At 33.9% G+C, this 27383-nt stretch overlaps 1 protein-coding gene across 8 annotated transcripts in view; it reads right to left on the bottom strand.

The window, feature by feature from the left end:
- Positions 1–141: 141 nt before the first annotated feature.
- The window catches only part of LOC109602491 (RNA-binding protein Musashi homolog 2), a 66191-nt gene continuing 38949 nt past the window's right edge, over positions 142–27383 (bottom strand). Inside the window, exons 1-5 of one of the 8 annotated variants that reach the window (XM_049964382.1) lie at positions 16846–17027; positions 10308–10404; positions 7327–7445; positions 3349–3592; positions 142–3268 (exon numbers count right to left, since the gene is read on the bottom strand). In XM_049964382.1, coding sequence (XP_049820339.1) covers positions 2414–3268; positions 3349–3585 — 1092 coding nt within the window. In that variant the 5' untranslated portion in view covers positions 3586–3592; positions 7327–7445; positions 10308–10404; positions 16846–17027 and the 3' untranslated portion in view covers positions 142–2413. The other 7 variants (XM_049964380.1, XM_049964381.1, XM_049964383.1 and 4 more) reach the window with 7 other exon arrangements.

Here is a 27383-nt window from a genome sequence, read left to right as displayed (position 1 = left end):
AAATTAGAAAATTGGTTAGGGACAAAAACAGAATTTAGGTTGGTGAAATGAAATTACCCGTTATTTACAAAACGCCAGTAACATCGAACTGTTCAGTGGAGATGAACAGTCGGTATTAAAAAGCAATATTCAGAATTGACCAAGCATTGTCTACTTTATGAAACTACTTTATTTATAATAGCTCTACTACAGTGCAATTGCGATCATCACCGCACTACACTACACACATAGATACATACTACAAACACTAAAACTAGTCACTATGAAATTATACAGTACTTATGTAGCTACAAGTAACTTACATACGACAAACAGCTAAACAAATGTCTATGTAACAAGTAATCGTACCTAAGTACCATTTGCCTTTAAGTTTGTCATTTTGTTTGTTTGTTATATTTTAATTAAATAACCCTCTGAAAACTACAGTATATGCATCCTTAGGGTTCACCCGACCAGTGAAACTAAAATCTTCATTCGTCTTAACATTTATAATTGAATACAAAAATAGAGGGTTCATTCTGTTTCACAACGCTTATTGCTCTCAACTGGATAATAATTTACAAATTTTATTGTTGTCGTTGGTGGGGCGGTCGTTCGGCGCCGCCCGAAAACGGAGCAAGTTCGTACAAGTACTGGTTAAAAGTTTCGGCATGCCACCGTACGACAACCCCATAATAAACTCGGGGACAGAATACGGCCACCCAACAACTTATCACAAGGCTGAGCCAATCTCTGTCCCCACCCACAACCAGCGACACGTAACGCTAAAGCATATAATATAAAAACATCAGTATTGAACATTATAAAATACAATGAGCGACGCGGAACTAAGAGCAACTCAGTCACAGAGATTGTTATCAAGATAAAACTACTAATATTGACAAACGTTGCAGGTGTTCGCGATCAATTGGCAACAGAATTGACACTGTTGCTTTTCAAAGTTCAACTTATATTGTTAAGTACGTTAATACTGAATATTGATGTTTCAATTGACAAAAGACCGCCAACAGAGATTAAGTAAGTAATATACAGAAGAGAAATAGCGTGCTCTTAGTTTCGCAAGCATCAGACGCATTGGTCCGCGAATCACATATATAATACATGACAAAAACGATATTTTTGTTTAATTTATATGCAGAACTACACTAGGAGGAATGTAGGCAGGTCTGTTTATGTAAAAAACGGATGATACAATTACTAAAGGCCGATACTGCCTTTGACTAGATCTGCAGAAGTTAGACACAAAAAAAATAAAAAACTTAAAATAGCCGAACGGAAGTCGGCAAGGTATGGCGGAGCTGCACTTAAATTAAAAAACATAAATAATACGAACAAATTTTAAATAATAACCTAATCACTATTCCATGAGATCTATTATTAATGAGCGGTGAAACGCTCTCAGACTGACTGATCCTCTGGTTCTAAGTTAATGTCTTAATGCTGCCACGTTAACAGTAAAAACAGTAAATGTTTGTCTATCAACTAGGATTTATTCTCAAGTAACGCTAATATCTACAAATTTGTACATACAATACTTATCACTAATTTGTATTAAAATCTAGCGAGTACATCAACTTGACATATCATGTATGAAAGAGAGTGTATTGATTGAACCTTTTATGATGCATGATTCTTAAAATTTATCCTAAGTGAGTCTGAGTGAGGCAGTCTGAGGCACTTCGCCTGTCACATTATTAAATAATGGCAAGTAACTAGTAAAAAACCGCCAGTGTTCAGTCGTAATAATTGTAATAAATAAATACTACAGTAAAAATTTTTAAGTACACTCGTCTGCACAACCATATTCATTAAAACTTTTTCTTATAAATATAAAGAGTGTTCGTTATTGCCATTCGGGGAGAATGAGTGAGGAATTTAAATTTTTTAGCTTGATCTAAACGAGATTCAATTCGTTTTAGTAATACTGATTATTGCGAGTTATTGCTAAACACTAAATTGAGCATAAGGCGGCATCGGTCGTATGACCTCACCCCTTACCACAACAAATTTCAACCAACAATTGTATACAGTATCGGAATTTCAGTAGTCGAATTTACCAGGAGCAAATTACAAATGCAGGAATAAGTGAGCAATGTAATGGAGAGCCCAATTTGGGCTAGTATCAGGAAATTCGAGAAATGAAAGCCCGTTTATGTAAGGAGCGAGGCTTCTGTCAACAACAAACAAATAAGCTTGTGTATGATGAAAACGTGCTGCCTATCACGCGAGAATCGGAATCACGACAGTCTACTTAAAATTAAGTAAGTAATAATATCAAAGTGTAATAGGCACGGGACGCCGCCATTGACATACTGGAAATGTTAATTGGAAGTCCGTAGGGTATTTTGGCCCATTATGTTTCGCGTGTTATTCTTACTCTTACGAAAAAAAAAAAACAATATCAATGAGCAAGTTAGACGTACATGCCCACACCATACATGGAGCCCCAGTCGACGCCCTGGAAGCTGGTCATGTCAACATTAGTGAGGTTGTATCCTTGATACGGGCTGGCCGCAACCTGGGGCGCCAGAGTGGTCGTAGCTGCTGCAGGTGCTGGAGCTGGATTGCCACCGGCCGCCGCTGCAGCCGCTCCAACATTGGCTCCCACCGCGGCTGCGGGGAGCGGATAGGGAGAGTAGCGGTAACTGGCCAACGGCGGGTAGGCGCCGAAGAGTTTTCCATAGCCGGCAACTGCGGCATTCTGGGCTTGGGCGGCGGCTGCGGCAGCCGCTGCCGCCTGAACATGTGCCTGAGCCTGTACCACCGCCAAGGGATTGGCGGCCGCGATCGCCCCTGCTGCTGCCGCCGGAGCGGCCATGCGCATGCCAAGACTGCTCAGCATGATCCTCTTACCGAGCAATTGTGCACTGGCCTGAACCGCCTCCTTGGGCTGAGCTTTTTTGCATTCTACCTTTTTGTTTTTGATGGTGTGGAAATGAATTTCGCACACACGATCGACAACGTCTTCGTTCTCGAACGTAACGAAGCCGAATCCTCTATGTCTTTTAGTTTGTTGATCCATCAGCATTACGGTCTCTTCGACTTTGCCAAATTGACTGAAGTAAGCCTTTACTTCTTCGGCTGAAGTATCCTGGCTCACGCCACCTACAAATATCTTCTTTGTTTTGTTGGGTTGTTTTGGTCTGTTTTTTGGTGTAGCGTGTTTTGGGTCGATCTTTTTACCATCCAATGTGTGGATCGGAACTTTCAAAACTTTGTCCACACTTGACGGTTCTGAGAATGTGATGAAACCGAATCCTCTACTTCTCTGTAAACAAATAAAGAATGAATAACTCACTCTTCTGATAATAAATATCGAAAATTTCTGTAGAAATGAATGAATCTTACCTGTGTGACGGGGTCTTTCATGATTAGTACGTCGGTAACGTTACCGAACATGCCGAAATATTCTTTGAGCTTTTCGCTCGACGTTTGCCAGCTGAGGCCGCCGACAAACAGTTTGCCGGGGGCGGGATCGTTCGTGTTGTTCGGCGTGCTCCTGCCAGACGAACCCGAATGGCTACCGTTCATCTGAATGAGGGTGCCGTGGATGTCGTGGTCGATTATACCGTTGCCTTCACCCATTGCTGAACTGAAAGACAAAACAGTGTCAGACAAAGTCTTGATGTACCACAAAAAAGGATGAACCCGAACTAACTCTCACTCTACGTAATGAGTAGTTACACTTGTGAATAAAGAAATTAAGGAAATTCAATTAAGTTAAACATTATAAAGCTCACGGTGGAATAAAAGTTGTTACTTGACTCACCGAACAAAAGTATTTAAACCGGATATTTGCGCGTTAGCTTCTTAGACGCACTCTCGCTTTTTATTATTATTATTTACTTGGTACGAATTACAACCGCAACAAAACACCAAAACGCCGATTGAATTTTAAAATGCACACTATCTGACTACAGACTCTTGCACACAACGCTTGAATAGTAACTAAGTTTCGTTCATGCTTGCTTTAAACTAGGCACGGTTTATTTCGCAGTGTACCTAGAGGGATGCACATTTTTACCTAGTCGAGAATTTGGACCGCAATGAATTGTGTTGAGGGGAAAAATTTACCTGGACTCCATAAATGTGTAACGGTAATAAGGGATTATACAGTAAATCCTATTCTGTTCTCAGGAATAATAAATCGAATGCACACTAACACAATCGGGTTTCCCAGTAAAACTCTAATTAAAACTTTTTTCTGCGAATGTGGGTACTTCGACTAGTTTCATTTATGACCGCCCTTTGTAGAATTAATTAATGTTTTTAAAAATTGGCACAACAAAATGCATACGTGGGTAGTCGGTTACATTTATCCATCGATCGACGGATATTAATAAAAATAAAAAATACATCTATGTAACGTGAATCAATTTGATGAAGAAATTCATCATTCAAGATTTCCATCATTTCATAAAATTATGCTGTATTTCGGTTAATCTTATTTGTTTTGTACGGGTTCTATTGAAATCTACCCCAGTCCGTCTGTTCCATCTATGGGGTCGAGTCCAATCGTGCTTTCAGACGTGGACCGACATTCGTCCCGCATTACTTATTCATCGTACCGCCGTGGCACAAATTCCCGCTGCATCTCAGCCAGGTCACCACCGCGTGAGGCCCGAAGCGACGCAAGCGAAAGACGGGAACGCGCTGCTGCCCTCCTGCAAACCAGCCACAAAACCGGAGGCGGGCGAACAAGAAAACCGTCGGAGGGCCGCCGCGGCATCGGCGTCCTCTCTGCCCGATCAATATCCCCACGTCGTGCACGTGTATACATTAGTGATACGGGGCGCGGCCCCAGGGCGACGGCGCAACCCGGTTGCCATGGTGCCGATTGAGCGATCGGGGGGGTTGATCATCTCCCCTCGGTTCAGTCGGTGTCCGTGCCGCAGTCCAGACGCAACTCCTGTCGTACGCCGTTCCTGAGTTCTGCCTCCTGCTGCTGGCCAAACATCCTGCCTGGCCAACGATACCTGCGGATCCATCGCGGTCACACTTTTCAGTTTATTGGTCCGTCTCTGATATTGTCCTGTCACAGCAGTACTATTTAGAGTTACTGCTGCCTCGGGACATTCCCAAAGCCGGACCTGCACCACCGAGTTGTACCAGTGCTTCATTTCAAAGTGTAACGCACGACCAGGATCGCCAAAACGCATAACAATGTAACCCGTTAGTTTTAGATATTAGTTTGAATGTATTTGGTATCCGTCACCGATTTGTTTCAACGTAAAGTGCACTAGTCGTATTTATGCTTATGTACTTGTTTAGTATTAGTAGAGCTTTAATATATACATATATATATATATAAGTACACCCTGTGTAGTTTATTTATTCTAGGGTGTATGCCTATAATTTTTATCGTGACATGTGCAAAATCGACAACAATGAAAAATATTTCCCGATAAAGGGGAGTGACACGTCGGGTCGATAGTTGGGGTAGCGGTTCCTCAGACGACCGCAGGAGGCGCCGCATTTGCCCCTCTTTGTGTGCCATCTCGCGGCGCATATCCTGCTGTTAGAGGGATGATGCGGGGGCTGAAAGATAACCATGACGTAAAACGGCACATTCGGTTTGAGGGCGAACATCGATTTTTTTTATAATTTCTTCAACGAAAATTCTTTTCCGGTAGGCTCTTAGTATCGATTGGTGCAGGAGGGTTTTTAGACACTTGCCCAAAATGTCTTGAATGTAGTAAGCGATATGAATTGCATAGATTTACAGAAATTATCTTGTACATAATAATTAACAGAACGATATCGTAATGTATATAAATATCGAACTGCAGCAGGACGAGTAGATAATTTCAGTGTTAAAAATACACTTGTAGCAAAATTTATGTAATAATTTATTACCGTTTCTGGTTAACCATAAAATTTGTTTGCTGCAGTCTTATGCATAAAATAGAAGAAGATTTTACTAAAACTGAACATAGTAGCAGTCAGTATTTAAAAATGTATTTGATACAGTTTAAATATGGTTATGTGTTTCATATATAAATAAGATTTCTCGAAATTATATATAGAAACCTTGTTTGAATAAATAAAATATATAATTCATTATGTGATATATGTCGTGCTTTCAAATAATACCATACATAAATGTCAAAATGGGGGAGAGAGTAAACGGTGAACACCGGTAAAGACGTTCGGCGTCGGAATGTGAATGGGAGGTATATCTCCGCATTGATTTCGTATTTTAGAAAACCTTGCACCAATGCAGATTATCGACCTATCTAAAACATGAATGCGATTAGCAGGAAACGCGAACATGAACCGTATAATTTGTATTTTTGCTTTTTTCCGTCTCAATCCGGGCATTGATTTTACAGACAGCGTCGTATCATAAAGGCGGAGAACAGAGAGCGTGGGGATGGTCAAATGAAAGAGTCGTTTTTGTTATTGTCCGGTGTACCAAGTAAAAACAATTGTACTCTTGTGGCAGCGCACTTCATGTTTACGATTTCGTTACACGCTTTGATTATTGTCAAAAAACGACGAACGAGATTATATTTGTATCTTCATCTCATCAATAAAAAATTCAGCTCGCGGAGGAGTATTTTGCAGACGGTTCTTCAATATGACCCAACATTTGAAATGGTTGTCCGTTTCAGTTCTAGTCTGGAGAATCTGCATTGTCTCACGTGACTAATCCGACCATTTATCTTAAACGAGAGTGTTCAGGTAGAAATAATGTATATGAATGGTCCTTAGAGAGCTTTTGTAAAATTGATCGATGCGTCACTGATTTTTAAACTGTCGCAGGCTTGTTGTTCGAATAATATCCCAAATTAATTCGTGCCGTATTTACTGTCTGTGCGAATGGAGTCATCGATTTTTCAGTTAAAATTTACTGAATCGTTTCCGCCAGTAATGCGCAGAGGAATTTTAATTGCCTCAATTGCAAAAAAGCAAATTATTAATTAAGGGGACTTTTAAACTTGACAGTTTGAACAAACGACCGTTTTGCCTCTAAATTAAGGCCTTTAATTATTATTATAAATTATATATTATATTTTCTGTGTCTAACATATATTTTCGGTTGTTCATGCTATCTATTTTTTATAGAAACTACTGTGTGCTTATGTTTTTATGGTGACACTTCTAAAAACATCTAATAGTTTAGTTTTATTATTAAACATTATTTAAGCCATGCGGTTTGTAATATTAAAAAAACGTTTGTGATCTAGATCATTTGATATGCACCTAAAGTTTCCATCGGTAGCTTCAGCGAGTGAAAATATTTGAAACAGCCAGCCGATCAATTGGGCTTCAAACTCAGGGTGCATACCACGAACTCGATTTATCTCCAGGCAGCGAACTCACCCCAGTCGAGAAGCGTTTTTGCAGCTCGATCGGGTGTCTTAACCCCTTCGATATTTTTCAATAAACGACCCGGTGGGGGTTTGAGTCTCTGCACCAGATGCGTATCGCCGGTTCCACCTCTGCAAACAACGATTTATTATGAAGAACTAATAGAGACAATCTATCAACTTCGGAAGGCTGCATATAAATTGACAAGTTGGCTTGCTTTTGGTAATCGTACCCATTTTACATCCAGGATGTAAAGATTGTTTTAGTAATGTCCCGAATTTAATTAGATCAAATAAAATTCGGTCAACCATGAAATATAATGATGAAATGAATGAAACAACAAATAGCTTCAGAATGGGAGTAACGGTAACATAATTTCTTACCCGTTTATGTCCCCGATCTGACGGGGATCTCCCCAGAATAAATGACGTCAGAACACCTTATCTCATCCCTTAAACAATCCCAATTTATCAATACCTAGCTAGTCGGCCACTTTAACTGTTCAGTGCTTGTAGGTCAATAAACTGCGTTGAAGTGAATTTTTATAATTTTAAATGATAAATTATATCTATGTTTAAAACAGAATATCAAAATGTAAAACTATCCTAAAGAATTTAAATTCTTGTTGTTGAATCTGTAACACATACTACAATATAATACAACATATAAGAATGAAACTCCATTGCGACAGATCAAAGGTATTAACAACGCGATAAGAAACAATCGATTCTCTGATCCGCTTCAATTTCACACAATTACAAAATTATCGAATTACAGAAGTCAGTGTGCTCACGAAGGCCAGTCCATGGCTCACATCATTGATTGGCGTTATTTATGATTAAAAAAATCGATTACGACGCTGACTCTGTGTTTGTGATTCGTGATACTTCCATTGATATCGGTCTGTATCCGACGAACTGACACGACGGGCATTAAATATTAAAACGAGTACGTGCTTTATGCAAGTTTTGTCGCCGGTCAATAAGTCGGATTCACAACGTAATCAACGCTTCAATTTGGTGTTTATCTTTTGATTGCTTTGCAAGGAATGTGTTTTACAAATTCTGGATCACAATTATATAGTGAAAACGAGTCGCCTCGTTTTATGAATGAAGTAATACAATAAACGGCATTTTACAATCACCTCATATCTGATTGATCAACGTCCGTAAAGGATTTTAACCACAAATAACTATAATATATAATAATAATAATAATAACAAAGTAACATGCATTAGTGCTGACACAATAAAAAATACCTATACTAAAATAATTCGTAACAAAGTGCGCTTAATATGATAAAGTATCCAGTGTTCCACGGTGGATGCAAATTTACAGCAGACAAGAATCGCGTTTTATGCGTTTTTTATTATCGAAGGAGAAATTCGTGTAAACAAGACGAGTGTGCGATTCGATATCGTTTTCCTTGACGGCTTTATGTTCGCATCGAAAATGGAAACTGTTTGTACAGGGGTAGGTAACTTTAGAGTCTTCCGGGTGGTATTAGTTTATCGGCTGGTTCGGATGGGTTAAGGGAAGCCCTTTGCGACTGTTACAACTTAGGGTGTCAGGCGTATAACAACCAATTTAGGTTTAAGACATACAAGAATGTCGATAGACGTAATCTAATGCTTACACTGTATTAAGTCGTACGATTGATTGAAATAATAATTAAATTAAATTGATTTGCAAATTTTATTTATTTACTAAAATTTATTAAGTGAGCACGAGATTAATAAATATAATGAAGTTTGAAATTCCAAGATTAAAATCAATCGAGTCTATTATAATAATAAATCATTAATTTACTTAGGAATTTTAGACTTAATTAGAATTTTGTATATGTACTTTAAATATCAACAATGTTACTAAATTATATAATTTAATTTAAATTGTAAATAAAATTTTTATTAATAAAACCAGTTAAAATATCAGGAAACACTTTAAATAAACAATAAATCAATTTTTTTAATATATAATAAACTATGGAAATTAGAAAGTCGGATTTATACACAGGGCATTTGAATATGTTCGCACCACCTTTATAAGACTCTTTCCTAATATACCGATTGGAAAGCCTTTGATCCTACTAAACTTTGAGAGAGACATCATGAATGACAGAGACAGTAAGAGATTCCCACTACGAAGCAAATTGCAGAGATTTACTGTCTCTGTCCTGTATGATGGCTCTCTCAAAATTCAGTCGGATCAAACGGTTTTCGATTGGTATAAAGTATTCTATCAATGTCCAGTGAACAATGGTAAGGCAGGCATTATTTTCAAACGAAAAAATTTTTTGTAACTAATGTACAACTGCACTAATACTTGCATTACTGATTATTATTTAACAGTTATATTTTAATAACAAATTAGTATAATTAATTGTATGAAAGATTCATTTAAAAAATATTTACATTCTTTATCTGTTGGGCATTGTTCATTTCTATTAACGGCGCTTCTGCTATTGAAGTTATTTTTTTACATTTTAAATATCTTAGACAAGGAGGTGAAGACATATCTGCATATCCCCCAATAAAACCGACTCTCTAATTTGCACGGTGAAAAAAAATAAAAAGCTTATTTATATTGAAATTCGAAAAAATTTTAAATGCTGAAGAATAAATAAAATAACGACTCACCTTGAGGAACGTTCAGCAAAATGTAAAATCCTGCAAAGTTTATTTAATCTACGAATATTTCGAGCCTGTCAAAGGCCAAGTTGACGGAATTAGCTAGCACTAAACGAGTGTTAGATTAAAAAATGGGGCCCGTGTTTCCATCGGACCCAGAAAACAGAGTTACTACCAAAAGAAACGTTAATAACGTTCGAAAAAATCATAGAGTTAATACAATGCAAGATCAAGGTCTACCCCCTACTCAGAATAGTATAAAAACAAATAAAAAATAAAACATACGTCTGTCTAATACGTCCGACCGCTAAGCTACAAATCGTTCTGTTTTGCTTTTAGCTACTGGCCTGGCCAGCGTTTTACCTTCAGTGGTGGCCGAAGCTCGCGCAGCTTAGCCTGTGGAGGCCGCACCAGATAACTCCAGTTTCGTCCAAACGGCCTGAGTGTAACGCCTGCGACACTTAAAAAATCGAAAAAAACATTTTAGTTTCGGTTCGCTCGGTCCCTCCGAGTACGTGCAATTGTTTTATGTATATTTACTTTGTTTATATATAAAATTCTGTTTCTCTGACTACTTGGTAAGGCGGATTAGTGATGCAGAGAGCGGAAGAGTATAATAACATGAAGATGGTTGTTCTACGTTTCGTGACTAATTGTGGTGGCCTAATGACACTAGTGTTGCACTAAAAATCAAGAGCATCAAATCTTAAAGAGGTCCACTGATGTGTGGCCAGGTCGACTATTCAAGTTTAATATGCACTACTGGCTACGGTACAATTATTAACAGTGACAACTCGATACGGAACTAAATTACCTAATTGTAAGTCTAAGTTACTAGTCTCTGTAAAATATACTATTATGCTATTATGGCGAAGACCATAATTGGACAAATATCAAGTACATTCTGGACGCAAAAGTGAATATACAATGGGAAAGGCGTCGGACCTGTCTGAATTTAGAGAGAGACGACATGCATGACAGAGACAGTAGAAGACTTACTGTCTCTATCGTGGATGACGTAGCTACAAGAGAAGAGGCCAATGGTAAAGTTGACTTTGTTCTCAAATGAGATTTCCCATGACGTACAACTTTGAGTTATTTATTGTTAGAAATTTGTACTAACAAATTAAGGGATAACCTCATACAAATTGACTGTTAATGAAGTTAACAGTTGTATATTCAACAAATCAAATTTCACATTCGAAAACAACACCTACTTTACCTTTAGTCACTGGACATTGTCCTATTGGTCAAATTTAGATCGTCTGCTTCTGAAGGTGCAATAATTCTGTTAATACTTTACATATCTAGTTTCGCATCCAGAATGTGGTCATCGAAGTACATACGAAAAATATAAATTTGACTGCTTTCCATTTTTAATACTGCTAAATTTATTATATATATATATATCAGTCATTAAAAATGTTTAAAAAGGTTTATTTATCATGAACATATGCTTCCCATAATTATTAGTAATTTATACAATCGTATACAGTGCAGTATGTAGTGCATTGACTAATTTAACAAATAATGCAATATTCTAGCATTTTAAGCTTTTATTATTGTTATTATTAATTAAATTTAATAATCTGGTCTCAGACTCATTATACTTGAATAGACTGCCCCATTTCACGGTAAGTGAACAATAATAATTAACAAATACCGTGACTGACACCACTGTCATATTTAATAAAAACCACAAAAATCTGTAGGTTTAGTTGGACGGAGAGCCCAGCACGAAAAACACTCTCACTTCAGTCGACTGACCATTAAGCTAATTGACAATTTGGACAGTGACTAGAGTCTTTAAGAAATGACACTCGCCTAGAAATACTAATATATGTTAAGATACATATAATTTATACACTAGTTGACTGTTATATTTACACAATTCTATACAGGTTGACAATTTTCACTGAAATGCGATAATTTCAATAATTCATTGTGAACCTGTTGCCTAACTTAAAAAAACATAGTGATTTGCACATAAATAAATAGTACACAGCTACACGAAACTTTTATAAACATACACACAAGTTTTCTCATTACAGCTACAGCTTCAGTTGAACTAACAATGTGTAAACTCTACATAGGTAAAATCCGACTTGTTAAGTATACAAAGAGACAAATAAAAAGTGCTCTAAAATATAATACACAGGTACCGATAGTTTGTGTCCCCTGTATTAATCCACAAAATTCCAGGGTAATTTCTCTCAAGAATGTCCTCTGGAAGTTTGCGGAAATACGAGACATGATTATTAGTAATGAAGCCTGAAAATTGTTATACTTAAAAATAATAACAGCATACACAGATGTGGTAAAAACATGTATTTTTTATTATGGATTAGTACGAATTATCCTAAATTAACACTAAAGGAAAGTAAAGACTAAAAAACAAACATTAGCTAATTACAACAATAAGTATAAAAAACAGTTATAAGTCACAATTTAATTAACTACCATCGTCGGGGAGGTCAAATAAAATATACAAATCAGTTCCTTTGTAAACTTAAAATTTAATTATGTATCAAAGGTGTTGTTAAAACAGAAATATTTCTGCGTTGTCCTGGCGAAAACCGGACTTTGTAACAGACAGAAGCCATAGAAAAATGTAGTTAACGTATTAGAGGAAATACCACAAGTTGAATCTAATTTATTTATTATCCGATATTGGAAATGTGTATTTATTTCAAGAACATTCATTTCCTAAGCTTTGCTATTCGAAAATCTAGATAAAGTCATTAATTAAATAAAAATTTCTCTAAAGCATTTTTTTTAATTATTAACCAATTATTTAATGGATTACTTCTTTGAATTGAAAGGATTCCCTGTACGAAGAACGGAAAAACGACGATGCCATTGACTCGTTCTTATTTAATTATGTAGTGTTTTTTAGTTTAATTAATGTACTGTCTGTACAACCGAATGTTTAAAAATTGATTGAAAAATGGTCCGCAAATATCGAACAGAAAAAGCAGTCAAGGAAAATCGTTTCAGGTAAGTTAAAGTAGTCGTTGAATTTTCACTTGTATCGTTGATATAGGTAATATTCTCGCTGTTTTTCCAATTTCCATTCATTTCCCATTTACATGTGGTCTTTGTAAAAACTCACGTTAATCTTTAAAACATGTTTAGCTAGTTGAGCGGTAAGTAAGCAATTCTGTTAAGTTTAATTTCCGGTTTTATTATAGTCGATTCACCTTAACCGTCCGTTTATTACATTTGTAAAACAGTAACAATTAATGTTTAGCAAACAGGAATGTGAGCATACTTTCATTGTACATAATTATAATGTGGAATTACTGACAATTTATTAGGGCTCCATCTGCCATATATATATTATACACTATGAAAAGTGTTTGGTCCATCCGAATGTTGAGAGAGATAACATGTGCGATAGAGACAGAGTTTTACTGCCTCTGTCGTGCATGATGTATCTCTTCCAGACGGGTCAAACTCTTTTCATACTGTATGCGTCAACAACTTATAAGTTGCTAGTATCAAATGTTGTTAAAAAATTACTCGAACATTCAAACATTCGAAAAATTCAAAATTGTGCAATAATTTGTATGTAAAAACAGCAAAAATATTAATTGGCCAAAAATTCAATTAAAGTAAAATCATATAAAATAAATTATAAATATTTACAGTCCAATTATATTAATTTAATAGTTTTAAAACTGTTTTGTGATTGTTTAAATACATTTTTATAAAACAGTCAGTGTGTTAGTGCGACTCTTTTACACAAACCCTTTGATCTAATGGGGAATGTTATTTTTGAATTTTTGTCTATTATTGTAGTGTATAATTTATACATTTATTTTAATTTTAATATACTATAGTTTAATGTAATATATTATTTTTATAGGTTATATATATTTTAAATTTAAATGGTAAAAGTAGTTAATATAATTTATGTAAAAACTGAACCATGCTAAAGTATTATATGTAAAACTTGACTAGATATTTGATAAACTGAATGTTTGGCATGGGGACTACTATAATCTGACTCAACAAAACATCTTAATTATACAATTATATTATAAAATGGTGTAGGAAGTATAAATAATTAAATACTAAAAAAAGAATTAATTGAGTAACCTGTTATAAAACTTGTAATTTATGGGAAATTTACAATATTAAATAAGGCAAACAATATAAACTGCAAAACCAATAAACCTTGAACCTAACTTAACAAATTCCATATTAACATTGTTGAAACGTGTAAATTTCAATCACGTTACAATTATAAATGTTGGATGTCCGATCCTTATTAAACCCCCCATTCGAACTCCCAACGTATTCCCCTCCGTCTCTCAATTCCCACGGCAATCAATACAAACTAACTCCGACAAACCAAAGCCCCTTCTTTGATCTTCTCATTCATTTCACATTTCGTTTTTATGCAAATCCGGCGCACAATGAAGAAAACTTCACGCTGACAAAAGCCCAAAGATAGTTAGTTGTTGAAAAAAGGTGGACCGATAGTTTCAGCGTTTTGATAAAATCTGTTTCGAGGAGTACGACTAGTGAATGCCATTATTCGACGTGGTCATACATAAAACTCGTTTATATTTGTGTGAGGGAAGGATCCTCTCAGTCGCGACGAGGTCAGCAATCGTTTCTGTTTTGTTGGTACGAACGCAAATCTCCCCTCACAAAATTCACTGTTATCGGGATTATGGAAATTGAAAAAATAACACGTCATTTGTGTCTGTGTGTGTGTGAAACTTCGAAATTTAACTGGAAAGAGTATTTTGGGTATTTTGAGTTTGCGGGCTTTTTTTATAGGGTATCGGTTCCATGTCAGATTACACATCGATTTTCTACAGCATTTTACTTGAAATACTTGTTAAGTCGTGGTATATTTCTCATGAATAACTTTCCATTACATGCTTTATAGATTTTGTCAGCTCTCAGATAGGACAGTTTAAGCTTTAAGAATAAAATCGTCGTGCCTCTAATGAACCTTTTTTATTAAGTTTGTATTTTAAAAATAATTCTAGTTAAAAAACTAAATTTATAGATATACCTAAAATATGCACATAAAAAGAATTTAAATTTATTTTACACAAGTCAATTTATTGTTGATGATTGATTATCCATCCAATTTTGAAGTGGTCAAGAAATTGCTGGAAAATAGGTCGGCAATTTTGCATACTTTAAGGAACATTTTCTAACGCATGCGTCGTGAAGTACTGGTTTCGCGCTTCTTGAACAGTTTACAGTGCAGTGTTGTCACTTTGTAACGGTGAAAATATTCCAATTGTTCTTTGTAAGTTTTCTGTTATTTGTGACTGAATTGTTGTTAAAATAATGTATTAATTTTTTTATTTTTTTTAGTAAGTTTCTACTCTATATTCTTGTGGTGCTTCTAAAAACAATGCATTCTTCTTATTTTTCTGGTAAATACATTCTTAATTTATTGCTATGTTCATTTAATATACTTTATAGATTATTTTCATTTTCTAAACAGTATATTTTAAATCAAGTCTAGATCTGGTTCTTGGTATTATTTTTATTCTTCTGGTAATTGTATATTATTAAAAATGTATTTTTATCTTTCCAATTTATTGATAAATTTTATTTATTTATTTATATGGAGAAATAAATATAAAAATCGCAATGTGTTTATGAGCATTATAAAATTGTATAAGGGAACAATATCCATTGGAATAGATTTGAAATGTTATATTAATGTATTATTAGATTAGATTATTTAGATATTAAACTTTAAGAAATGTAGAGCAAATAAAAAAATAATTAATAAAGTAGGATTAGTCAATTTTTATCTGTTTTAGAATTCAACCACCTAAATGACAGAAGTCATACATGAAAAACAAAATAAATTACATATAGATTTTTTAATAACATTTTTCTCTGCATATTTTATTAAAATTAAAATCTGGCAACTATGCTTTATAAAATCTCCCAAACGGATGATCAAATCATGCGCATGCGCTAAAATATTTCTTATAGTCGCGGATTCTGAAATATTATATTATTTCTGTAATTTTTTAGTAATTTCTGATATTACCACTAAGTCAGCGACAAAGTTTATTTACATATAATCTAACCTACAAATTAATTTGAAATGATGGAATATGCAGTATACAATAAATATCGAATATACTGCATATTTCAGTAATATATGTTAAGAAGTGGTTTATTCTAAAAAGGATTGTCGATTCATAAAAATGATTTTTCTTGAAAATTATCAATTATTCGTGTTTAATTAAGGTAACTGAAGCATAAACTAATTTGTCCAAGTACGTAACAAGATGCAGCTGTATTTGGAAGTTTCATTGTCACAGCATTGAGATGTACTCAGTGTGTGTAAACAAGACAATAGTGGTAGGCGCGAAGGAAATTCCTTCTTTGTTTACATTTTGCCCGGCACTGTACGCTGGAAACGGACTTCTTTGTCGTCGAAGAGTTAATAATAAACGGGGGGATTTTCAGCGCTCAAAAGACATAAACGCGGGAGCTTCCCATGAACTTGGCCAGAGTTTAGACACCCCGAAGGTCTCCGGCCGAACAAAGAAATGCGTTGTTCGGAAACCCAATTTACTACCTACGACAGCAGGTAAAAAGTTGCAGTTGTTGACGAAACGAACGGTCCCCCTTGGCCGGCCGTCCCTAGCGGTACAGTCTTGTTCAAATTCGCAAAGGAAACAGAAAACAATACGAGCTACTCCAACAAGTTTACAAGATTACAAGGAAGCCACAACGGGTTAATGGGATGCAACGGAACATTCGCCAACAGACTAATTAACAGACTCATCCAGAAAATGAATGAATTCGGGGTGATAAATCGGGAGACGGCGGGCCTAACGCCATCTGTGGCGGCGGTCTTCGACTACGTACGCCGCAAGAAGTAAACAAATCGGCCGACACTCACCTGATGACGGCGGGAGGCAGAACGGGGGGCGGCACGCTGTACGCGGGAAACAGCTTGGCACCGGGCGGATTCTCGAACAGCATCTTAATCACGATCGGTTGTCGCACACTATTTCAAATAAATGAACGGAAAAAAACCGAACAAGACTCGAGTGGAGCTTAGCAACGGCGTGACTGTGCAAAACTCACCCTCGACGGTTGGATGACGACTGAGCGGGCCAGCTCTACCGGTGTGTGTGTGTGCGAGTGAGTGTGCAGCGTGTGCAGCTGTTTCGCCTGCCCTTCTGCTGTTGCCGGCTGTTAGCCGGTTGCTCCTCGGCCTCACGCTACAGACACGACCAGCCGCAACACATGGCCCGTCGTCGGTGCGCCCTGCCTTCCCCCCTAATGCACAATCCTACATTTTTCTTAGTTATGTGGATTTGGAATCTTTTCGAATGCAGAGCGATTATTATAACGATATTTGTTGATTGTAAAGAGAAAAATATTGAAATATTAACATTTATATTTCAAATTAAAATTCAGTACTTTAGAAGATTTCATCTTTGAATTTATAAGATAAGAAGGGAATTAAGTTGAACTGATATTCAACGTTATATAATAAAAGTTCTTCTAACGCTTTTCCTACTGTATACCTCCTTAGTGGGTCTTTGAAAAAAATGTATGGGAATTTCACAACATATTCTCTATACGTATTAATTTAAAATGATAATTATTGGCAGAAAGTAGAGCAACTTTTTTAAATTCAAATAATTTTTGTCCTGATTATTATGTTAAAAAAATGTATATTGATGATTTTTTGTTTTTGGCTGGCAAAAAGTACAGCAACTTATGCTATTTAAAGTTTTATTACTACAAACAATTTGTAATTAGTATTCTAATTAATTCTACACTAATATAATGTAAAATTCCCATTATTATGAATAACTTTCAAACTTTTTTTAAATGGAAAGCCGAAATATTTGTTTTTTTGATTTGTAACTAACAGAATTATTTTTAATACAATCAATAAATATTCACCACATGCTTGTGTACAGTGAGTTCATAATTGGTACAAATTATATTAAATTTGTATGTACAGGGCGGTATTGTATATCTATTAATTAAAAAATAATAATTCATGTAAGTTTTCAAATTAATTTCTTATCTTAATTATAGTAGATTTGCAAACTATTGTATAAATACTGTTAAGTTATATTCTAAAAAATTTGCATAAAACTTGAGATGTAAATGTGTCCAATATTTTTTTAATCTCCTTTATCGATTTTAAGAGATTTTAAGCCACCAACAGTGGTGGCTTCAATTCCAGTTGAGCTGAGATGTATTTCACTTTCGTCCGATACGCGTGGGAAGTACGTGATCCCACCGTGCGACGTTCAAGTTATGTCGGGCCACGCCGTTCCTACTTACGTCCTCTTTACGAAAAAACGATCCTATTCAAACGTCCCGTTCCGTTCCGTTCCGTTCCGTTCTTAACCTTCAACTTGATATTCTTAAGAATTGTGTGTGTGTACAGCACTGTTTTAAAACTGCGTTCGATATTCAGACACAGACACCGGCTGCAGTTGCAACAGAGCAATGTGCACTGTGTTGTTGAACCGTATATGTCTTCGTTCTGGACGTGAAACACACCAACGGTTCTCGCCTGCTTTTTTCTTAATTTCCAGGACGATTTTATTCTTTTACACATTCAGGAGATAGAAACAGAAAAATTGAATATGCAAACAATTTGAATTTTGAAATTCTAAATGGTGACTATAAGAAATTTAGACAACGTAACAGATTAGTTCTACAGAATTGAATCATTTTAAACTTTGCAAACTACCTACATACATTTCAATGTTAAAACATCAAGAATAATAAATTTGAATGTTTCAAATCAAAATTAAAATATCGCTAAAATTACATTTTGAATAATTTAATAATGTATATATAATTTAAAGATATGAGAAAAAAATATATGTTTAATTTAAATCGACTAAATTAAAAAAATGATAAATATATTGAATTAAATATAATTTAAAATAAAAATTTATTATATTTTAATAAAATTTAAAAAATGTTGTTATTTTAAATTTTGATATTTTTCCAACGTCTCGACCGTCCAAAGTTATTCTGGCAACATGCGGCCGAGTGTTGTCGAATATAACAACTGCAACAGGGACAAACGGTACTACAATTTCTTTAAGATCCTCTCTTATATACCAATCAGCTGTCAGAGAACCACGATGAAACAATTTCGGATTTGTCTCTTTCACCTTCGCGTCTGTACATTGGAATGCGTCTATTAGATCCGAAAAATGAAAGTCTAGACTCATCCATGAAAAGGACATTAGCTCAACCTGAATATCCCAATTAAAGGGTTCTCTTGCAAACGTTGTTCGTGCCATTCGGTATTTTCTGGCTAACAACGGTGGAGTAACATTATGGCATTATGGGTCTGACTCCAAATTCTCTTAACCCATTCCTAACGGTGTTGACGGATATTTGAACATTGTATACGTAAATAAAGATCATCTACAGGCACAGAACGTCTTGGTCGACCGAGTACTGCCCTTTCTTTAAATCGTACAACCCTCGAAACACTGGATTGGTCGATTCCCAGCAAATCTGTTACATATGGCTGCGATCTATCATCTTTAGTTAAGGCAAATGTTTGGTCTGCTTGTTCAGATGCTAAATTGCACATTATTTCATTAAAATACCGCTATAAATTAGCAAATAAATCAAATGTACTGTATACAAACAATTTCAAAATAAAAATAAAATTTTTCGCATTATTTCTATTTTGTTTTTTTTTTTTTTTATTTTTTTTATACGTCACAATTTGAAATAGTGGAAATCATATACAAATATAAAAAAGGTTTTAGTAAGAACTACGATTAAATTTTATAATTTTTTCCTATTTTAAAAATTGAAAGTAAAGAGAATTAATAAAATTGTTTGTTTTAATTATATCATTATTCAATTCATTTATTGGTTATCCTTATTCGAGAAAATATTAAAATAAGAGCGTAATTAGTAATTGTTATTGCAATTTGAATATCCTGAATTCATATATTTTAAAATAGTTAAAAGATAAAAAACTGTAGAAATTTATCAAAAACAAATTTAATATTATAACTTATAATACAACAACAAACATTTTATTTTAGCCGTTTTCTACATTAATAAAAAAAATTAAAGGAACAGAGCAAATGTAGCGTGTAATAGTTACGAAAAATATTCAGCAAGTGTTGAAAAGTTAAAAAAAATCTATATATAAATTAAAGTAACCTGTAGGAATGAACTTTAAGTTTAAGTTAACTTTAGTTTAAGAAATGTGAGAAGAAGGATAGGGCTTTTTTTGACCAGAAACCTATAAAGACAATCCTGCTTTCTAATAAGAATGTGAAAACCCGATTCTTCTTCCCTCAGGATCACTGGACCTTAGAACAGTGGGGCTGGGAGTTTTTAGTGATGTGTCTACATTTAATTTTGTATAAAAATGATGGTTCATATTGTGTTAAACGTCCGTCAGAGACAAAACAACACAAAATGTTATGTTATTCCCACCGTGAAACACTTAATTAGGGTTATGATCAAATCATCAACGTTTTGTTTTGAGCAAGATATCAAATTTGATACAAACATTATTAAATTACTCTTCACAGCAATTTAAAAATAATTGAAAAATACAGGCATTTCATATATTCGGAAACCGGAGTACAAAAGATATTATATAAAGTATTAATGTTTATATTAAATAAAGTAGAGTTATTTATAGTCACAACATTTAACATTTTAAAAAGTTAAAAATTAAATCTTAGTAGTAATGTCAACAAATATTTGTTAAAATTTTTTAAATTTAAATTACACTTGACCCTTGACATTGTGTAGGATAGTAATCAAAATAATTTTGTCATTAAAGTATTTAAATTATAATTTACCATACATTCTTACCAGTACAAGTAACAACACAATATGTACTGTTCATAAAAGTCTTATTTATTTTTGTCATAATGATTTTGGTGAATTCCTAAAATTTTATTATAAAAAAATATATTAAGTATACATAATTCACAATTTACATTAATATAAATGTTGCTCTATTTTCTCGTAATTGCTGATTTCTTCACGCCAATTTGTTATTCATGCGAGTAATACAGAATTGACCAATAAATTGTTCGAAGATATAACAAGTTCTTTCTCATCAATTTTCTAGTAACACTTGAACGATACCAACTTACACACAAAGTTTGTTTATAAAGCTGCGCAAATTAAAAATAAGAATGTTAGCTACACTGGTGTAAGGGTAAAGCTATCGCAACTAGTAGTTTGTAACACAGAGTTGTTATATTACAATTAGTAGTATTATTATTTACAGTAGATCTTTTTGACTTTTTCCCTTAATACTTGTACTTGCTTTTAACGAATAATAGCTTAAAATAAGTTATACAACTATAATAATAATAAATAAATATTACATAATAGTGAGTCTGTTGTAACATTTACAATCACATTCTTATGGAATAAAACATATTTGAGAATATTAAACGTTTTCCACTGATCAGCGTAATAGAAAGACTGTATTCTATATATCTCAACATTTTTTAAAATGAAAAAAATTGACTCTTTTATGAAAAAATTGTGTATGTCCTTAAAAATTAACGTAAGACAATTGAGTTTTTCAATCTCTCCTTTTTCTTCTTCAAACTCATTACGAACAGACTAAAAAACAGAGTTTTTTAATAATTTTGGTCCCGTCATTCATTACTTATTATTATTTTTGTGTTAAAACTATTCAGATGTGTTTATGAAAAATGTCACGAGAAGGAAAGCAGCAGTCGCTGCTGTCGATACTGCCAGCCACGCTGTTTTGAAGTGGTTTACCTCATATTCAGCAGGGGCAGACAATGGGGATCTTTCATTAAAACTGGATGGTTGAAAGGGGACAAAGGCGAAAATGTACGGTAAACACTGATGCGAAGGTTCCGTGTGTACACTGACGTAAGCTGCCATGGTTCAAACGAACATCCCACTAATTATAAATGAGAAGTCACACCGTTGTGTATGTGATACGTTATTAACGTACCTATCAGTTTAATTTATTGTAGATACCGTAAACAATAATACAGAAAATATTTTTGTCTAACTGCATAAACAACAACCGTCATAATTCATTTAGTGTGGAATTAAATTTACTTTCGCATCGATTTTTCATAACCATTTTTTCTCATATTTCCAATGGCGGCTTCCGTATAAATCAGTGCCAGTCAAATGCCGAAATCTCGTAGACAATGATCCCGAAACCGATATAAAAACTCACTCCTCGCTTTCCGGCCGATCGATAGTTCCTCATTTGTCGTGTTCACAAATTTACTTTATGATTTCAAATCGGTGGGAACGTGAAAGCGGTTTAACCTACCCTAAAATTGACGAAAATGGTTTCGGGTTATGAATCGATTTCCTCCGGACACCCAAGTTTAAAATTAAACTTCTAATACCGTTAAAAACGATACGGGATGCATAACAGACACTCGTTTCAATTAAGCGAATGATTAATTAATTTACTTCCATAGATGTATGTAGGCTTTTGAAAAAAAGAAGAAAAATATGGGAGCTGTATAATAAGTAGTTAGTTAGTCTAAGGAAGATATAGTGTTGTTTTTATTAAAAAAGTGACAACAGTACAGCAAAAATTGCGTGGTTTAGTTTATGATTGGTAGCAATTTAAATAAATCAATAACAGAAAAAATTGCATCAACTGATAAATTACTTGTTTTCTCCGATCGTCTGTTTCATTAAAACGTGCATCAAAAAATATGGTGAGTTTATTGCTAAAATGAATAGAGATTTTGAAGGAGTGGATCATTGGAGAATAAATGTTACATTCGTATTCCTATTTTCATTTCAACACTACAATGTTCTGCAGCATTTTTTCAAACTATGTATGTATTTAAGGACGGACTTCCTGTTAGACATTTACGTTATTATAAAATATGTTTACACAATCTGTACAAACAATATAATGAACATTTAAATCCTTATATCTTCACTTTTGATATTAACAAATTAATAATGAGAAGTTTGAAAAATTGTGGCAAAATGTTTGGAAATATAGAGTATATTTAAGAATAAAGATATTGGAAAAAAATAAATTAAATTGAAATAATAATATAAAAATAACAATTTACACTAAAAATTTAGAAAAAGTCACGTAAGAGAAAAAAATATAATTTAATATCTTCTTTAAATCTATTGACAATTTAAGTTTGTGTCTCTAATGCACAAAGAAGAAAATTGGATTCAACCAACGTAAACAAATTATTTAAAAAAAATCCAACAAAGATAAAAGCTGTGGTTGTTCGGACAGACAAAGCGGTACAGAAACGTGTCTGAAAAGTTCTCTAATCTCCGGTTTTTGTCTGTTAGGGAGAAGAATGACGAACGTAAACTAGAAACAAAGATGTTTTCCGGGCGTCGCAAACTGCAAAAATAAATCCTTTATTCCAGAGATGTGCAGACACTCAAACGGAAATGTGCTTTTGGACAGCGCGGTGAGAGGCAGATGGAAAATCTTCACATCTTTGTCGATAAATAAAAATATTTAAAATAAATAAAATTTATTTTCATTAATTTTCTTTTTTTTAAACGTAAACGTAACAGATTTAAAACCTTGACTGTAACACATTAATGAGTAACAAACCTTAATTTTTAAAATAATGCCCGACAACTCGGAGAAAGTTGGCCGGAATTTATTCAGAATTTCATTCTTAAAATGCAAATTCATAGTAAGCGCACAATAAATTATTTATTTAACTGTTAACTTCCTGTAAAATTGTGTAGAAAAAATATATAGATAAGAGGGAGCAAATATTATGAACATGGTAAACAACAAAATGCTTTTTCGTTGTTCAGATCAGAAACTAAATGGAGAAAAAAATTATATATATTAACACTTTTAAAGTAATGAATAGTTAACTCAATGCACGTTCTTACAAAGGCCAAGATCCGGTAGCTCATATGTATAGTCAAGAAATTCGTTGGGCGAAGATGAAAGCGTCCATTCCATGACAAAAGCATCTCGTAATTTACACGGTTTTTTGAGTGTCGTTCGATAATGTTGCAAAAATAAAATAGAAACAAAGACGTTTTTACAGCAGTCACATTAAACTGGAAACTAGATCCTTTATTACGATATTATGCGGGAATCGGGCGGAAATGCGCTCAAGGCACAGCAAGAACAAACAGTAAGTGATAGTTGTGAACTTGATAATTCAAAATTTTGTTTGCCTTACATTACGGACAATTCCATTTGATGGAACTCACTCTTAAATAGTGATATATGATAATACTTTCGTGATATGGAAACATGGACAAGAAAAACTAGATCAGTTTCTAAAACACCGATATAGTTGGAAAAATCTTATTAAAACATAACATCCATACTGTTTTTATACCAACAAGGAAGATTCAACGCAGTCACCAGATCTACCAAAGATAGGAGAGACCATCAAACAGCTTCTGGGATATACCGCATACCATGCTCTTGTGGGAAACTACAAAACTAGGGACTAGGATTAAAGAACACGAACGAAACTGCATCTTAGGACAATGTCAGATGGAAATCATAAGATAAAATTCCAAGATACACAATTGCTGGCCTCGGTAACTGGATATCACAAGAGAATGATTGGGGAAGCAATTGAAATCCATAAACACGGAAACAACTTCAACAGAAAAGAAGAAGAAGCATTAAAGCTTGATAAAATCGTTAAGCAGATAAGAACGGCCAACGGACAGAACGAAATTTCTAGAACATCTGTTGTCTAAGTTGTTATTTAGTTGTCAATAAAATGTCAACGTGACACGAACCAAATCAGACCTCTGAAGATGCTAAACATCCGTGCTAGCGAAACGTCAGGAAATAATTCCAACAAACGTCGACCAATAAATGCGAACAACTATAGATATTTAATTAAATTATCAATATTGTCTATGAAGCAAATATAGTGTAAGTGGAATTTTATTTATTATGAAAACATTTTGAAGGAAATTGTTGTCTATGAAACAAAGAGGGTGTAAATTGATATTTTATTTATGTTTGTAAAAATTAAAAATTTGTTAATTCTAACATAGTCACCTAATTTATTAGCAACTATAAAATTTTGGAAAGCTTGTTTTTTGCAACTAAGACAAATTTAATTATGAGTTACTGAAATTGTATTAATTTTATGGTGAAACGCATGGAAATCTGCTCGCAACATTGCGACACAAATAAATGCCAGTGTTTTTATATTGTGTACTTTTATATTCCTATATGTAGAAACGTACAAGATGTGTTTACACGATTCTAAATTGGTATATTTAAATTCTAAATTGAAGCTGTAGTTGAATAATGCGCCTTCACCATTATTAAAACACCGTGACACTCGAGATGTTTCTGCAATTTACAGATGCACGTACAGTTAAAACGGAAATAAAAGACAAGGAAGAAATGAGGCGCTGAACGAAACATAATTAGTAAAGTGAGGCGAACGTTTTTCAAACATCACAACTACGACAAATAAATTCATAATTTAATAATCACGTCGACGTCTCCAATTCGTCCCTTTGTTAGAATCGTTCTTCGAGTAATATTAGACCGCATGCAATACAAAAAAACCCGTTTCTTTGTACATTTATCATTTGCATTTTTAACAAAACGTTTGAAAAAGGTCCAATTACGAGAAAATCGATTGGGTGGCGGACCGTAATTAAGTCGAATTTTACACCTCCAATTTCAAGTTACAATTTTTCTAACTTAATTTTTATTTAAATGATTAATTTTATCATATTAAATCTTATAAATATTAATTTTTTAAAATTTCAATTTGTTCACTATAATTTTTTACTCTTAACATTCTTAAATTTATAAATTTAAATTAATAATATCAATTTTTTAAACATTAGTAAATTTTAATTTTTATTTATAATAATGTTGAAATTGAAGTACCAGTAAAACGAAATCAAAACACCTAAAACTGTAGATACCAGATATAAATTCATATTAAACAAGTATCCAAATTGATTTTAGCCGACATACGTATAAAAAGTTATTATTGGTGCTTACTGTGTCGTTATTCTAGATGAAGCCATAAATAAATGCGAAAATATCGGAATGTAACAAATGAGTTTTCTGGAAAATATCATAAATTCAATATTTTATCATTATATTATATGATCAAGGATATCGTTTATGTATATTTATACTTTTGTGAAAAACGTCTCGTCCATCAATTGTGGTTAAGAATGTAACAAGTAAGTTTGTTGCCTCCCCAGCAAGGAGCAATAGACTGAAGAATTAGTACTGACTCGACATTTTGCTTGCCTTAAAAGCTAGAGGACCGATAATCGTTAGTTCCGTAAATGAGTTCGGTAAATGATCCTTTTGGTGGGCAAACATTTACAAAGCGTCGGTGGTAGGGGAGGAGAGGCAGCCGGTAGGCCAGTTAACAGGTAGAGGTCCCCGGAAAATGGAGATCGTACGTTTGAATTTTTATGGGGGACACCGGAAGTCCGGAAGGCGATAAAAATAAGGCGGCGCGAGATGGATGTATCGCGAGCGATGAACGCGACGGTGTAAATGGACGTAACGACCCACTCACTATAGTGATTTGTATCCGTTACACTTAAGATGTTACATATTAATAGTGTCGGTGCATCAGATGGTGTCTTCTGTATCTTATTAAATTTCAGTTATATAAATATTTAAGAACATTTTTTCAATTTAGAATCTAAATATTTAATAATTATAATTTTTATCAAAAAATTAGTTTAAACAATTATTTTCAAAATAATCATTAAATAAAAAATCTGATTCTAAGTTGAAGATATCGATATAAAAATTATCAATCATTAAATAAATAAGTAGGAATTCAAAAAGTAACAGCTTTTCATTTTTTTATAAAAATAACAAAACAATTCTAATAATAAGGATAAAATAGAACTTTAAAGCATAGAAATATTCATTTTTTGAACATTGAAAATCATGAAATAAAAATGATCAATTTGAGAAAATTGATCATCCAAACAAAAATAAATAAATAAATAAATAAATATCTGAGAAACCATTACGTTCCAAACATTGAGTGATGGTGATAATTCAACCGTGATCTTCTTTGTTGTACAAAAACACCAATTACTGTAAATAATATATAGACGAAATCGTGAACGTTTATCTGCCACACATTTTTTTCAATTTAATATTATGACCACACCTACATTCTCGTACACTGCTGACATTTAACAACAAGTAATTCTCTCTGATTCCAACGACTGGGACGACTTTATTGTATTACACAAAAATTTACTGAAATATGTACGAATTTCTGATAATTATAACTAAATAAGCATATTAGCACTTCTCGTGAGGCAACTTCATCGCTCTGTTTCCCATCGCACTTTCCCTCGATTTATGTACAAACCGCAACATGTAAAAATTAACTTCGATTTCTTGCGACCATCCTAATATACATAATCATCGAATTTTTTGCGGGGAAATTTACGTTTGCAACA

The sequence above is a fragment of the Aethina tumida genome, chromosome 3 (genome assembly GCF_024364675.1).
Source record: "Aethina tumida isolate Nest 87 chromosome 3, icAetTumi1.1, whole genome shotgun sequence".
Taxonomy (NCBI): domain Eukaryota; kingdom Metazoa; phylum Arthropoda; class Insecta; order Coleoptera; family Nitidulidae; genus Aethina; species Aethina tumida.
The sequence above is the reverse complement of the archived record's forward strand: the minus strand, read 5'-3'. Positions and strand labels throughout refer to the sequence as shown.